Here is a 15,576-nt window from a genome sequence, read left to right as displayed (position 1 = left end):
AAGTTCGAATAAATGATTTTCAAAATTAAAGTGAATCCCACTAGTTGATTTAAAAATAAAAAAAAGAACTCAGGGAAGGTTTGTTATGCAATTCGAATTCGCTTTAGCTTAATATTGTTAGATTTGTTTTTTAAAAATGTTTTTGCAATTTTGTATACTGAATTTAATGGATTTAACGAATACTTGTTAGACATATTTATTTTAAAAGAATTATGTGATCCAATAATAAAATTATGGAAACTAACATTTTTATGTTTTTAGTTTTTTGGAATTTAAATTTAAATTTAAAATACATAATTAATAGAGATAAAATATCCATAAACATATTATTTTATGTTATGAACTCATTTATTTTTGTTAAAATTACAATATATAAAATATATTACTATTATAAAGTATATAATATAACAAAAATAATATTTACACAAAATTTATAACGTATATATAAATTAGTTAATATTATCTTAAATTAAATTAAATATTAAGTTGGTAACTACCTTAATTTACACATATATTATTAAATACTTCTTTAAATTGAAATTTAATTTCTAAAATATACCGATAAACATATATTTCAAAACAAATACCAACTCTGTTTTTATTTCCTCTATAAATCACAATTCACAACCATTATATTTTCCCATTTTCTTTCACCTCAAATATCGAGGCCATTTTCCGCTCTTTAGCTAAAAAGAACTATAAAAACCATCGAGGCGCTGTTAATGTGCTACTCCGGCCGCGGAGGATGGATTTACATTTACTTGACATTAGCTGGTGAGCGAACCACGAGAGCGAGCTTTCAGGGCGGTTTAGGGTTTACTGTTTAGTACTCAGATGCACAACAACGTCAGTTACTGGCATAACAATGGCACGCTTTCTTCTCTCTTCTGGTCTTCCCCATCTTCTACCGTCACAGTTGATTCTTCCTGGTTTCATTGACTTCTCTCCTTTTCTTTTCATTATCGTACCAGGAAGAGATTGCAGTAGAAAAAGAACATGTAGGAGAACCGGGGACCCCTTATATTACGACAATACAATTGCAAGAAGCAGTTGACGCTCATCCAGACGACCCCTCTTCCCATTTGAAACTCGTAATTTTCGCACATCATTGATTCAGCCCCGCGTGCTCATAAACAATATTTAATGTATAACTTATGTACAAAATTCTGCATCTGCAAATTTTAGGGGATTTTCCTGTGGGACAATGGACGAAGCCACGATAAGGCGGCTGCGGCGGACCATTTCCTGAAATCAGCCAAGTTAGACAATCGGAATGGTGCCGCTTTCAAATATTTAGGGCATTATTACGCCACATTTTCTGTCGATATCGAGAGGGCTCTTAAGTGCTACCAGAGAGCTGTCAGTCTCGATGCTGAAGATTTTCAATCTGGGGTGCGTCTTTCCTTCTATTTTACTTGGTCTATTTCTCCGTGTTATCCGATACCAGTTTTAATATTGTTCCTACTGACGATTATAAATAGGAAGCCTTGTGCAATCTGTTACACCATGAAGGAAAGGAAAGTCTAGAGGTTGCTATATGCAAAGAGGCTTCTGCTAAGTCACCCAGGGCCTTCTGGGCTTTCCGGAGGTTGGGCTACTTGCAGGTTCTCAACTTTTGGCTGTTATCTCTCTGTTATCATTCTATTTTCCCCGTTATCTCAGTACTGTTGAACAACACCAGGGACGTAAGGAGTAGGGCAATTGGTCATTGCAGTGTTTTAAATTTAAAATTTTGTGTAAAGGAATTAGAAGTTTTTACTTTTACTTGCCTCTTAAATTTTTAGAATTAAAATATTATTATTATACATAAATAATATTTGGTTTTTAGGTTTTGAAATTTATGCTGGTAAACACTATATTTATGGCCAACATGAGCATAACTCTTATTATTTAGAGGTTGGAGGTTCCATCTCCCGTCCTTGTTATCTATTTTTATTTTTTTAGATAAGATTGTTATCTATTTTTATAAATGTTTTTAAAATCTTAGTCAAAATTTAATAAAGAACCATTCGGAAAGAAATTTGAAATCAAATAAAGTAATTGTGAGGAAATATACTTAATTTTTTAAAACCCAAACTTATAAGTAGTCAATATAATTTAACATTAATTAATCAATTTTGTTTTAACGATATACACTATCATTTGTAATTACCATATTATCTATAACATATTTGATTCAATTTTATAATTAAAAATAACATGATACCATAACATAAAACTACTGATTACTAGATTGATTGCTTATAATAATTGTCTGACATTTCAATTTACTTTATAAATTGGAAATGATTGTATCTTTTAATATTATGTTACCCCATCAATTTACTGCCGTGAATCATATATTGGCCTGGAACGAACACATGATATGTTTTCATAATTTTGAACACCTTTACATTAAATCTGTTAGAAGTCCATTAATGAATATTATTAAAAATTACAGTATTAAAACAACGTATAAACTTGACTTTGCATTCTATTTTCTCTTAGCTCTGTTCTACTGCTTACCTATTGGCAGGTTTATGAAAAGAAATGGGCTGAAGCTGTTCTAAGTCTTCAGCATGCCATTCGAGGATATCCTTCTTGTGCTGATCTGTGGGAAGTAAGCTTTAATTTTTTTAAACATTTTCATTGTACCTATTGAGTCCAGCTAATGTTGAATTACCTAATTGTTTTAGGCCCTGGGTCTTGCGTATCAGCGACTTGGCAGATTTACTGCTGCAATTAAGGTAGTTGATTTCTCGATCTTCTACCTTTGGTATTGGTTTTCTTCTTCCCTATCTCTGATGAACAGAGTTGTTTTTCTCTTCTTTTGTGGAGTGAGATAGAGTTCATTTTAAAGCCTACATTATTTTCTCTTTGAACAGTCTTATGCTCGGGCCATTGAAATTGAAGAAGATAGAGTTCTTGCTTGGGTTGAGAGTGGAAATATTTTCTTGACGCTTGGTTCGTTCAAGAAAGTAAGACTTGTCTACCATATTTGTATTTACAGATTGCTATCTTTCATTCATTTATATGGTATTGATTGTGCGTCTGACATTTGGTTGTTGGCTGGACAATGAGAGTTAGCTAACTTTCCCTGATGAACCTGCCTTATTCATGTTTTTATTTAGAAGTGGATTAATGTTGTTGAAATAATACATTGTTGGTTTAGTTGAGCAGTTATGTAAACGAATAAGATATCTTTGTTGTGCCCTTTTTTTTAATAAGAAACAATGTGATGTATGAAATTAAAAGAGGAGGGGGGGAACCCCAAAACTGATGGAGTTAGAAGAAATTTCTCCAATTGGTCAAACGAGAATAAAAATTATATGAGGAAAGAGTGAAGACGATTTACACCAAGAAATAGCATGAAAAATAATGTTGTCACAGAGTCCATCACATGAAAGCTCTTTTTCAGCAAAAAGTCTTTTGATTCCTTTCATTCCATGTTGTAAAATAAACGCTCTAATAATGTGCTTCCAAAGGAGCTCTTTTTCTTTAAAACTTATGAGTTGTGAGTTTGAGTGATTGGGGAAATATATGGGTGAGTTGCCTCTGCATTGATGCAGTTATATATATCTGCACTTGAAATTAAATTTATTTATTAACCAGAGATTCATATGCCTTTGAAACTTCTGATACGTTTCCCAAGTCACTTATTTTATTTGGTCATGATGCTTTAACGAATTTGAAAAGGGAGTTGAACACTTTCAGCAAGCTCTAGAGATATCACCTAAAAGTATTACTGCACAATTTGGGCTCTCTTCAGGGCTTCTTGGTTTGGCAAAGGAATGCATTAATAAAGGGGCGTTTAAATGGGCATCCTTTTTGTCAGAGGTTTGATCTTGTATTTGAATGATATTACTTTTTAACCCTTTTTCTTTCGTTACAAGATTTTATTTTACTGATTTTAGGAAGCATCTAAAGTTGCAAGAGGAAGTACTCATTTAGCTGGAAACTTGTCGTGTATTTGGAAGTTGCTTGGAGATATTCAGGTATGCATGATTCTTTTTAAATAAGTTAGCCTATTGATTTTATTTCATCTTAGGTTAGGTAATGGGAAAGTGGACCTAATTTTTGAGGGTACTATAGTTCCCATTAATGTTCTAAAAGGCTAGAGGCAACTTTGGGAAGAAGTGTGAGATGTTAGCCCTAATTTAAATAAAAAAAGGGTTGAAATACTATTTTGGTTTCTCTACTTTAAGCTTTGGTTCATTTTGGTTCCTGTATTTTCAAAATGTTCATTTTAGTTTCCGTAATTACAAAATGTTCGTTTTGGTCATTGGACTTTTAAAATATGGTCATTTTGGTCTTTTAATTTTATTTTTAATTTAATTTTTTTTGTCACAGCTTCAACACAATAGTGAACTCAATATTTTTTTTGAAATGTAACCATGATTTTATGTTAAAGAGTTCTCATTATTCGTAGAATTTGTGCTAAAATTTTGTAACTCGGGACCAAAATGGTCATTTTAAAAAAATACAGGGATCAAAACGAACCTTTCAAAAGTACAGGTGCTAAAATGGACCAAAATAGTATTTTAACTAATAAAAAACAATAATAAAATCATAAAAATGTATAATTAGGTATTACTGAGCATAATGATTTTATAGAATGAAAAAAGAACTAACTTCTCTCAATTGAACTTACTTGAATAAAGATTGTAAAGCGCCATTTAATGGGCGGCTGGATTACCATAGTTTATGATGTATTAGTATTAGCATTATAGACATGAATTTTCATATTGTACAGAACAATTAGCCAATTATCATTCTTCTTCTAACCATTACATGAGACACACAAATTGTGCATTCTCATGGAGGTGCAAGCTTCATATACAAGAGGCATAAGCCTTGTATGATTCAAAGAAGCATAAACTTTGGGGCTAAAAGTTTGAGCCCCTCCCTGAAGCAAGCCTCTAAAACCTAGAAACATTGGTCCAGTGCTAATATTTGCTTACACTTCATCGTGCTATTCGTATTCTGACATGACCAAATCCAATCATGTGATATGAATTATATATCTTATTTAGCTTACGTATGCAAAATGTTATCCATGGATGGGAGATGACTGTGGAGTAGGAATGAGTTCAGAATCTTTTAGATCTTCCGTCCTCTCCTGGAAACAGACCTGCAGTTTGGCTTTATTTTCTGCCAGATGTTCCTACCAGCAAGCTCTGCACTTGGCTCCATGGGAAGCTAATATTTACACAGATATTGCTATCACTTTAGATCTTATTTCCTCCTCGAGCAATGACTCTGGATCTGGATTCAATTCCTGGTATGGCATCTATTTACTCTGTCCTCTTCTGATGTCATTGTATTATTCGACAACTTTCTTAGATTCTCATCCTCCATTCCAGGCAGATATCTGAAAAGATGACATTAGGGGCCTTGATGCTCGAGGGTGACAATCATGAATTTTGGGTGGCAATGGGATGCCTCTCTAACCAGGATGCATTGAAGCAACATGCTTACATAAGGGCATTGCAGTTAGACGGATCTCTAGCTGTAGCCTGGGCTTATCTTGGGAAGGTATTTTTATATACTAGTATACTGCTTTAAGAACGTGTCATTTTTCAGGATTTTTAAAACCTTTTTAGAAATAAAATTGAAAGTGTGGTTTGTGAGGCTCAAAAAGGGAGGAGTTTTAGGAGAATAATGATCTGCAAAACAAAACATGAGCTTGGACCACAAATCATTTAATGAATTTTTTTTTGAGCTGTGAGCGATTAAATTCATGAATTATTGGTTCTATGAGGTCAAAGTCATGTTTACTTCATTGAAAATTCAACCCTCAGTTATATTTTTATATTTAAAAATCATTCACCTCCGAGAAGCCTTGGATATTGCGATAGAGCTGCCAAACAGATTGAGAATGTACTGTATTTATATGGGAATGTTAGACCATTGGGCAGGGTCAGGGCAATGCCAGAAATTTTTTTAGGGAGGGGTAAACATTTATATTATAACTTTTTATATCTATAAACTTCCAATTTTAAAGTACTAAAAAAAAGAACTTTCAATTCTACAAATTTAGAGGGGAATTAGAGAAAAGGGCAAAAGATCGAAAAAGTAAGAGGGGGGCTCCTTCTTTGCTCCGCCCTTAGGTGGGGTAGCCATTTCAATCTTATTCCCATTCTCAAATGACGTTTAGTTTACTTTTGTTATCTAATGATTAAAATTTATAACTCCGTTTAATAATGTAAATGCACAGTTACATGCTCTTACTTGTCAATAATTATTTCTGGCTTGTTATCTACTCATGTACCACTTATATCCTTCGTACTAAATGAAATTAGTGAAATATGCTTCATTTACCATGATAGATTTGGATGGTTTTATAAATATGATGTTTTGAGTCTTCTTATCCCTACTTCGATTACCTTTTACATGAATAGGAATTAGAGAGACGTCAAACAATTGAATTCTCGTCACATGATTATTTAGGAAGGAAAAAAAGAGAGAACGGTTTAGGAGAAGGATTAAACATTTTTATTATACAATAAATGATAGCTGATAATTCTGTTGCAAATTATGGAAGTACTAATGGGCAGGGGAAGAAAAATCTTTGCTCTATCAAAGAACCCATACACAAGTGATGAGATTTACAAGAATACCCCTGAAATTGAGAATGATAGAATATGGAACAGCTCAATCTTTTGAACACATTGGGGGAAATTGGATGTGGTTGGAAAATGTGTGGGCAGTGCAAGCATGTACTTTATGCTTGGTTTGGCGATGATGAAGATTTTCATGTTCCTTGACTTTGGAACTTTTCTATGTTTCTTACACATTCCTTTACAGCTATACAGGAATAGGGGTGAGAAGCAATTGGCAAAGGAGGCATTTGATTACGCCAGAAGTATAGATCCTTCGCTAGCGATACCCTGGGCTGGCATGTCAGCTGATTTGAACATTAGGTGATATAGAAATGTTCTTTTGGATATGTTTTTCATCATGAGGAAAAGATTTGTTTTTGTGGGTGGGGGGTGGGAAATCAAGGATGTTTGATTGATGAGATTTCTATTTGACAGGGAGTCCACATCAGATGAAGCGTTTGAAAGCTGTTTGAGAGCTGCTCAAATACTACCTGTAATTTTTCTGTCTTTTCATATCATTCATATAATATAACTGAAAGGATGAAAGGATTGGCTCATTTTGCTTCTGTTTTAAGATAATGGAATCAGGTTCTCTGTTCCGTTTGGTTATTTGAAATAATAATAATTGTTAAATTAATTTCTTTCTTTTCCATTTTCAGCCTCCCGACACCCCAAATCTCGGCTCTCAAGTTTCTTTCTAACATTTTTTTTTATAGCTTTTCTTTTTATTGATTGTGTGCAGCCATTGGCTCTTTAGTGGTGTTTATCCACAAAATATTCTAAAAAAAACCATATCCTTTGTAGGTGGCGGAATTCCAAATTGGTCTTGCCAGGCTTTCTCTGCAGGCAGGCCATCTTTCATCTCCACAGGTATGATTATTGTTAATTGGTAGATTAAATTCTACTCGATATCCTTTTTGCTTCAGAAGATATTAATGAATTTTTTTTATGTCCAGGTGTTTGGAGCCATACGTCAGGCTGTTCAACTTGCACCTTGTTACCCGGAATCCCATAATTTGAATGGACTAGCTTTTGAGGCACACTTAGACTATCAATCTGCTGTTGCTGCTTATCGTCTAGCACGCCTCTCAATCAGCTATTTTTCAAATAGGGTTCCAAGGTCTCATGTCAGAGATATATCAATCAACTTAGCCAGATCACTCTGCATGGTAAATTTTACAAGAATTTTTTCTTCTTGACCTATACTTGTGTACCATGAAACCTAAATCCCTTCTGGTTTTCTCTTGCTATTACTATTCTTGATGGAGAAGTTTCTTACATAAACTCAAAAAGAGAATTTCCTCTCTCTGAACTGCTATTTCTTTTGTGCAGGTGGGTAATTTCTTTGAAGCTTCGCAGGAATGTGAAAATTTGACTAAAGAAGGTTCTGATTTTGGCTTACTTATTGGAGCTAACTTTTTTCAGTTAATTGTTATACAAGTGAGAAATCTCTAATTGTTATACGAAAAGAATGAGAAATCTCTAGCAAATTAGTATTGGAGATTTGAAATTTTTTATGGTTCCAGGCATGCTCGATGTTCAAGGTTTGCAGGTATATGCTTTTTCTCTATGGCAATTTGGAAAAAATGAACAGGCCCTTACTGCTGTGAGAACCCTTGCTGCTGGCATCTCTACCATGGAAAGAACATGCGTTGCAGCATCTGTTAGTTTCATATGTAGATTGTTGTATACAATATCCGGATTGGATCCAGCAATTAGCAGTATCATGAAGATGCCAAAAGATTTTTTCCAGAGTTCAAAAATGAGCTTTGTAGTGTTTGCTATTCATGCTATTGATTGGAGTGATCGGCTTGAGCCTATTGTTTTAAGCAGCCGTTCGTGTCTCCGGTCTCATGAAGAGATCACTAAAATGCACTTTTTGATTGCTCTCTCTAAGTTGGTTAGCTTCCTATTCTAGCTGTTGGAACCTGAGTCTTTTTCATCTTCTGAATTTGTCCATATAATAATCATATCTGGTTGTTAACACAGTGACTTGATATGATCCTTTTGGCCAAACAGATCAAACATCGATCCGATAACTGCCTAGGATTTCGGAGTGGAGTGATGCATCTCAGAAAAGCTCTTCATGCATACCCCAATAGTAGTTTGATAAGGTAGATCTACTCTATGATGAAGATCAACCTTTCTTCACAATTAACCTGGTCTCCCCTTCTTAAAATATAACTTATAAGCCTAATTTTGCACTTGATTTACCACTAAGAATTATTTCACCGTAGTGTTTGATTGTTAAATCATTTCATAATTTCACGAGTCTAGTGTTGTTAGGTACTGCTGCTGAAGTCCCGCAAGTATACTTTACCATGTTCAAGAACCTTCTCTCTTCTCTTCTCTTTTCGTTGAGGAGGTGGGGGGATTACATACTAATCTTATGAATTTGGCATGATTGATTGACCTTTCTTCTTGCTTGGGTTAGTTTGATCTTGTAAAAGTTTGCCAACGTATTTTATTTGTGTGATGAATTTTTATTGTTATTAGTGCATTATGTCTGCCCATTGTTGGCTTTGGTTCATCAGATTCCTCTCTCTAGATTTATTTAGTAAATGGCCCTCTATTTTTGCTTGTCATTATACCACCATACTATTGTATTGAAGGGTCTAAATAACATGTTCCAAACAGGAACCTGCTTGGTTATCTTTTGTTATCCAACGAAGAAAGAGATGACAGTCACAGTGCTACTAGGTGCTGCAACATGTTGTATGGTTTTGACAAACAAAATGGAGGTCTGAAATCTGCATATGAAATTCATGGTGCTGGAGCAGTTGCCTGCTATACAATTGGCACCAGTCATCCGCGATTTTCTTTCCCAACATGTTCATATCAGTGCCAGAACGGGATTGGGATCATCCGAGAACTTCAGAAGTATGTTGCTGTACTTTTTAATAGCTTTGAACGAGTACTTTTCTTGTTAATTGATGTAGTTTATACACACCATGTTCCAATTAAGCTAAATAGTCCAAACACCAATGATTGTTTGTAAAAAATGTTGATGCAATTTATGGAATACAATAATTAGCTTGAAATTGCCAATTTGAGCATAAGTGGAATACAATACTAATTACCATCCCAAAGATTGATGGCTTAATCTCCATCCTGCAATTGTTCAACTCAAAAAAGTAGTCTGATTCTTTAGGTTCCTTTTCAAGAGTAGTGGCTTTTTGTTGTTGACTTTGATATAATTTTACAGATATCTTTGTTGTATTTTCTTTTCTGGGTGTTCGGACATGACTCAAACAGTCAAATGGACAAGGATATTTTTGTGTGATGATTGCAGGAAATATAATGGGGCATGTTTGCATGCATAATAGGCTTATTGACACGCTTAGAATAATTTAAATATTATGTGTGCTGTTTTTCTTGTGATATGAAATTACAAAAGGTGGGACAAAACTCAATTCAATGAAGTTATAAAAAACTTCTCCAATTGGATAGAAGAGAAGAGAAGCTATAGTAATGAAGAAGAGGTGAACATTTACACCAAGTAACAAAAAAAAAAAAAAACTATCATCAAAAAATTGATGAAAGGACCGCATAGTGTCTTTGAATATCTTTGATTGATTTAAGTAACCCAAAAGAATGCTTGAACGAAGTTCATCAATAGAAGCTTCTTTTCACTTTTAAACTGATGGTTTCTAAGGGCAATAGTTAGGAGAGATGAAGCATAATTTGGAAAAGCCAATGTAAACCAAAACTAGATAGAAGATGAGTCCAAAAAGTTTTAGCAAACTCACAAATTATGAAGATATGATTTTGTGACTCAAGATTGTTCTTGCACAGCGAGCACCATTGTGGTGAAATATTCATGTATGACATTCTTTTTTGAAGTTTATCTTGAGTGTTGATAGCTTTTATGACTGCTTCCAAAGGAAAAATTTTACTCTTCTGGGATAATGGCCTTTCCAAATGGCATGATTCAAATGCGGGGCTTCATCTAAGATTCCTTGGAAGAAGAGAATTTGTTGAGAACAACCGGTTTGTTTTGAGCTTCCAAAAAGATTTGTCCATGAGATTATTTAGATGAATTGTGGAGAGATAATGTAGTAGCTCAGCCCATTCATTGATTTTCTCATCTTTTAAGTTTCTTCTCAATCTAAGGTTCCATGCCCCCGATTCATCCACCCAAACGTCACGAACAACCTGTATTTTCAAGGTTAAGTGAAAAAGAAGGGGGGATTTTTGAGCTAAGGCAGTTTCCGATAGCCATACATATCCTTCAAAAGGAAATATTTGCCCCATCACCAATTTTGAATGATAATCTATCAAAAATCAGATTCTGAAACTTCAAGATAGATTTCCAAGGGCCCTCTTGCTGTAGATACAAAAAAGGTTCCTAGCTTAGTTATTGATGTTGGAGGCCCATATTTTGCATCGGCAACTTCCCCAAAATGTCGATTTTTCATTGATATATCTCCATATCCATTTGCCCAGGAGAATTCTATTCTTGTTTTTAAGACTAGATACCAAGATCCCATTCTCAATGGGGAGGAGAAAATTTTCCCATTTCACAAGATGCATACCTTCGTTTTGACCCTCTCCTTTCCAAAGAAAGTTTCTGAAAATTCTCTCTAAAGAATGACCTTTTGATGGCATGGCAAATAAAGACGGTAAAGGAGGTACATCAATGTGGCTTGAATATGGGTGAGTCTCCCTCCTTGGATATATTAGAGTTCCTTCGAACTTTGAATTCTTTTTTCACCTTTTCAATCATTTATTCCCAAGGCGACAAAGATTGATGTTTACCATTCAAAGAAGACCTAGGTAAGAATTTGGCCAGGACCTCACCTTGCAACCAAATTTTCTAGCCAATTCACCTCGTCTTCTTCCAGATTGATTACCAAAGCACAGATTTATGGTGATTAATATTCAGCCGTGATGCTCCTTCAAATAAATGACCAATGTTGAAAATGTTGAAGAGATTAGTGATATCTGGTTCGTTATATGGAGAGAAAAGAATGGTGTCATCCGTGAATAAGAGACAGTGGATACCAACTAATTTATTCCCCACATCAAAACCTTTTATGAGATTCGAGCTTGCTTCATGTACCATAATCCTACTGAAACAATCCATAATCATAATGAAAAGGAAGGGAGATAAAAGGATCTCATCAAAGAAGTCCCAGTAAACTTTGTCTAATGCTTTCTCAATGTTAAGTTTTAGGACTACACTTGTTTTCTTCTTTCTTTTCCACTCATCTATAAACTCATCTATAAACTTGTTTACAATTAAGGATGCATCCGAGATTTGTCTTCCTGCAACAAAAGTGAAATTCTGAGATAAGTTTGTGGGAAGAACTTTTTTGAGCCTCCATCTTATGTGTGCTTGTGATGTTTTAACATATTTGTATTAGATCCTTACTTACATCCAAAGGTCAGGAAAAAACAAGTTTTATCTTTTTTTTTTCTCATTTACAGGTGCTTGCATCAAGAGCCATGGAACTATGATGCTCGATATCTTCTTATACTGAACTTTCTGCAGAAGGCACGTGAAGAAAGATTCCCTTATCATCTACGTGTGACGATTGAGCGGCTAATCTCGGTTGCCTTTTCCAATGAATTATATTTGAAAAAAGATACGTCCTATCAATATAAAAAGTTTCAGCTGTTACTTTGTGCATCTGAGATCAGTTTCCAAGGCGGTAGCCAAATTAAATGCATTAACTACGCGGAAGCTGCGTCGTCTATTTCACTTCCTGATAATTATCTATTTTGTGCACACTTGTTACTATGCCGAGCCTATGCTGCAGAAAATGATTCTAACAACCTCCGCAGAGAGTTCATAAAATGTTTGGACTTACAGACAGATAACTATCTTGGTTGGGTATGTCTTAAATTCATTGCATCTCGATATGAGCTTCATGCTGAATCCAATATCTTAGAACGTAGTTTTAAGGAATGCTTGAAAGAGAGAGAGAATCTACAACACATGTCAATGCCCATGTTTAGTATGGTGGATGGTTTAACATCCTTTTGGAGCCAGGATTTTATGGTTGCTGAGAAGTTTTTTGCTCAAGCTTGTTCGTTGGGATGCGATGATGTCTGTCACCTCCTCTGTCATGGTACTTTCTGACAATTCGACTCAAACTGTGTGCAAGCTATTTCTTCCAAAAGGCTTATATGTTTTAAGTGGCATTGTGTTGCTATTTTCAGCTGCGGCATCCTTTTAGTTTTTTTTTTCCTAAATTATTTTGTTGTGGGTTCATCCACTCTAAGACGTTTTAATCTCAGTTCAGATTTCCATTTGTGCAGTGGTTATTTATTTAATCTCTAATTAACTCAGGTGTAACCTGCATGGAACTTGCGAGGCAGCTTTGCAGTTCTCATTTCTTGATGCTGGCTGTGAACAGTCTCCTCAAAGCTCAAGTAATTTCTGTTGTTCCAGTACCTATTGTATCGATCATGCTGGCTCAAGCAGAAGGGAGCCTTGGCTTGAAAGAAAAGTGGGAGTCAAACCTTCGTTTCGAATGGTTCTCGTGGCCACCAGGTTTATCTGTGTTTCTCAGTCTGATTTTTTTTAATCTAAGAAAATCATCGTTGACCTTCTGTGAGAGTACTAGGAGGAACATATATTGATAATATTACTAGGATGTCAGTGAGGGCATTATGGTAATTAGTTAGGGATGAGTTGGTTATAAATAGAGGGAATAGATGGAGGATTAGGAATAGTCGTGTGAAGAAGTGTGAGAGATACCCCTCACGAAAGGCTATTGATATTGTAATTTTTTTTTGATATTGCAATATAGTTCTATTGTCACTTTCTTGTAGTCGGGACCTAACACCTTTTCTCATCGAGGGGATGAGAGTAACTTCTATCACAGGTTGAAATTAACACTACTTGTTCTATTCGGTTAGTTTTCAAAAAAGGCGTTCAATTAGTCTTCTATATGAAGTGTTTTAAGTATATCTTTCTGTATAGAAATTATATTGTCCACTATTGATTCCATGAAGAGTAATATGTTATAATGAACGAACCCTGATAACTGTAAGCATGTTTCTGGCAGATATGAGGTCTGCAGAGCTGTTGTTTCAAATGCATTTGTTTGCAAAACAGTCGAAAGTTGGGTCTGATCAATTGGGCGTCGAGTCACGTCAGCCTCCTCTGAGATGGGTTCTTCGTGCAATCCACGTAAACCCTTCTTGTATGAGATACTGGAAGGTGTTGCAGAGCTTGTGGAAGGAGATCTGACATTTCCATGCCGGAATTTGAGCTTGATTTCTCCCGTGTCCTGGGACAGAATTCAAATCATATTGTCGGATGATGGCAGTGGTTTCCCATTATTTCTTAATTTCTCCCTTTGAGCTGTTGTATTAACTAGCTAAAGTTCTTTGGGGCTAGAAAGTTTTTTGTTCTTGGAAATAAAGTGGCCATATCTAAGTTTTAAGATTAGACCTAGGAGAAGTTGATGTTTTCAAAAAACCAAGAAAGAAATTGTAGTTAATTATGCAAATACGGAACTTCAAATGTGAAAATGTTGTGTTTTCAAGAAACTATGAACTATAAGTTTTGAAGAACTTGTTTGAAAGAGTTTCAAAATGGATAGCTATGAGGTTTTTTTTTTTTCTTCTGACTGAGATAGCTATGAGCCTGTTTGGTATGCAATCATGTGAGATATAATATATATCATGTAGAAATATATTATGTTTGTTAAAATTAAATCATGTAAAATGTAATATATATTATAAATTATATAATATTGTTAAATAATAATTTGTATATATGTTAATAGAATAAATTTTTAAATTGAGATTTAATTTTTAAACCTGCTGTCAAACATAACACAAAAACATGGAATATTCTTTCATTGAATTTATTGTTATATTGAGGTTTCATCAGATCCCTTGCTTTGGATTTTTGAGTTTTTTCCATTCAATTTTTGTTTCTTGAAATGAGAAATAGAACATGTGTAGTGGATAGTAAAAATAATTTATATTTCAAAAAATCTGACCAGCTTTTCAAAATTTAAAATATAGCAACATTTTTGAAATTTTATTTTCAAAGTTTTTATCATTCTGATTTTACCCCTATGATATCCGATATACATCTAATGTATATCCGTATTTGATATACTTTCAATCTATATATGATATGCCTTTGATATATTTCTGATATACATTCAATCTATATATGATATACATTCGATGTACTTCTGATATACATCCGATATACATTATTAAATATACTCATAATATACATTATTAGATGTTTGTATTATACCTCTAATGTATATATATCTGATGTACCTCAAATTTACGATATACTAAATATATTTGTAATTGATATACTAAATATAAGGTATATCAGTTGTTTAAATTCTAGTTTGTCATTGCAATTTGTTAGTTGGTATACTAATATTATTGATTACTATATCACTAGTAATTATTCTATATTAATATTAATTAGATACTAAATATAAGGGATATAAACTATTTAAATTTATAAAGTATATCATATTTTTAATTTTTTTTTACGTGCATGATCCACATAAACTTTTTATACAATAATTTTATATTTCAAAAATTTTTTTGCACCATTGTTTTCATATGAAAAAATATTGGATATAACAGTATTATATCAACACACATGTATCATAATTATATTAATAGATATCATGGTTATATAAGAGGTACATTAATAGTAAATTAGAAGCATATAAGTTATTAAGTATAGAAAGAAGCGTAAATGTTAGAGAATTTTTCAAGTGTTGGAGAAAAATGAAAGAGTAGGACATGTTAGGAAGGGAATATTAATTGGAAAAAGAAAAATAAATGTTAGAAAGAGAAAAAGTCAAATAACCAAATATTTTTAAGGAAAGGTATTAATTAAAGAAATTAATGTCAGAAAGATAAAAATGAAAAGAAGACATATGTTAGAGAAAAGTTAGAGCATGAGATATTTTAGAGAGAAAAAAATAAATTTAATAATGTTTTCTTTATTTATAGTATTAATCATTTTTAATTCTTAAAAAAATCCTTTTTATTT

General features: G+C 33.7%; 1 protein-coding gene across 3 annotated transcripts; it reads left to right on the top strand.

The window, feature by feature from the left end:
- Positions 1-670: 670 nt before the first annotated feature.
- On the top strand, positions 671-14,155 carry LOC111024858 (Tetratricopeptide repeat (TPR)-like superfamily protein). Of its 3 annotated transcripts, none has more exons than XM_022302741.2 (22): positions 681-868; positions 972-1,091; positions 1,186-1,392; positions 1,482-1,604; positions 2,516-2,599; positions 2,676-2,726; positions 2,865-2,957; positions 3,694-3,816; positions 3,894-3,974; positions 5,013-5,260; positions 5,343-5,514; positions 6,787-6,902; positions 7,017-7,074; positions 7,386-7,451; positions 7,538-7,750; positions 7,914-7,965; positions 8,108-8,481; positions 8,601-8,695; positions 9,219-9,461; positions 12,012-12,655; positions 12,877-13,080; positions 13,598-14,155. In XM_022302741.2, the coding sequence occupies exons 1-22, from the start codon at positions 866-868 to the stop codon at positions 13,780-13,782; spliced, it is 3,555 nt and encodes a 1,184-aa protein (XP_022158433.1). In that variant the 5' UTR covers positions 681-865; the 3' UTR covers positions 13,783-14,155. The 3 variants fall into 3 exon arrangements, 2 of the variants coding, with proteins under 2 accessions (XP_022158433.1, XP_022158379.1); XM_022302687.2 differs by having other exon boundaries at positions 3,676-3,816; XR_015788844.1 differs by lacking the exons at positions 12,012-12,655; positions 12,877-13,080; positions 13,598-14,155 and adding an exon at positions 8,868-8,946 and having other exon boundaries at positions 671-868; positions 3,676-3,816; positions 9,219-9,358.
- Positions 14,156-15,576: the final 1,421 nt, after the last annotated feature.

Source organism: Momordica charantia (assembly GCF_013281855.1).
Source record: "Momordica charantia cultivar OHB3-1 chromosome 11 unlocalized genomic scaffold, Mcharantia_2.0 BLBB01000011.1, whole genome shotgun sequence".
Classification (NCBI taxonomy): Eukaryota; Viridiplantae; Streptophyta; class Magnoliopsida; order Cucurbitales; family Cucurbitaceae; genus Momordica; species Momordica charantia.
Note: the sequence above shows the minus strand (reverse complement) of the source record. Positions and strands in the feature narration are given on the sequence as shown.

Bases quoted from the DNA above. Each gene is read 5' to 3' on its own strand.
- LOC111024858 (XM_022302687.2), top strand. The intron at 1,393-1,481 runs GTGCGTCTTTCC...GATTATAAATAG, and splicing joins CTGAAGATTTTCAATCTGGG to GAAGCCTTGTGCAATCTGTT. The intron at 3,817-3,893 runs GTTTGATCTTGT...TACTGATTTTAG, and splicing joins GGGCATCCTTTTTGTCAGAG to GAAGCATCTAAAGTTGCAAG.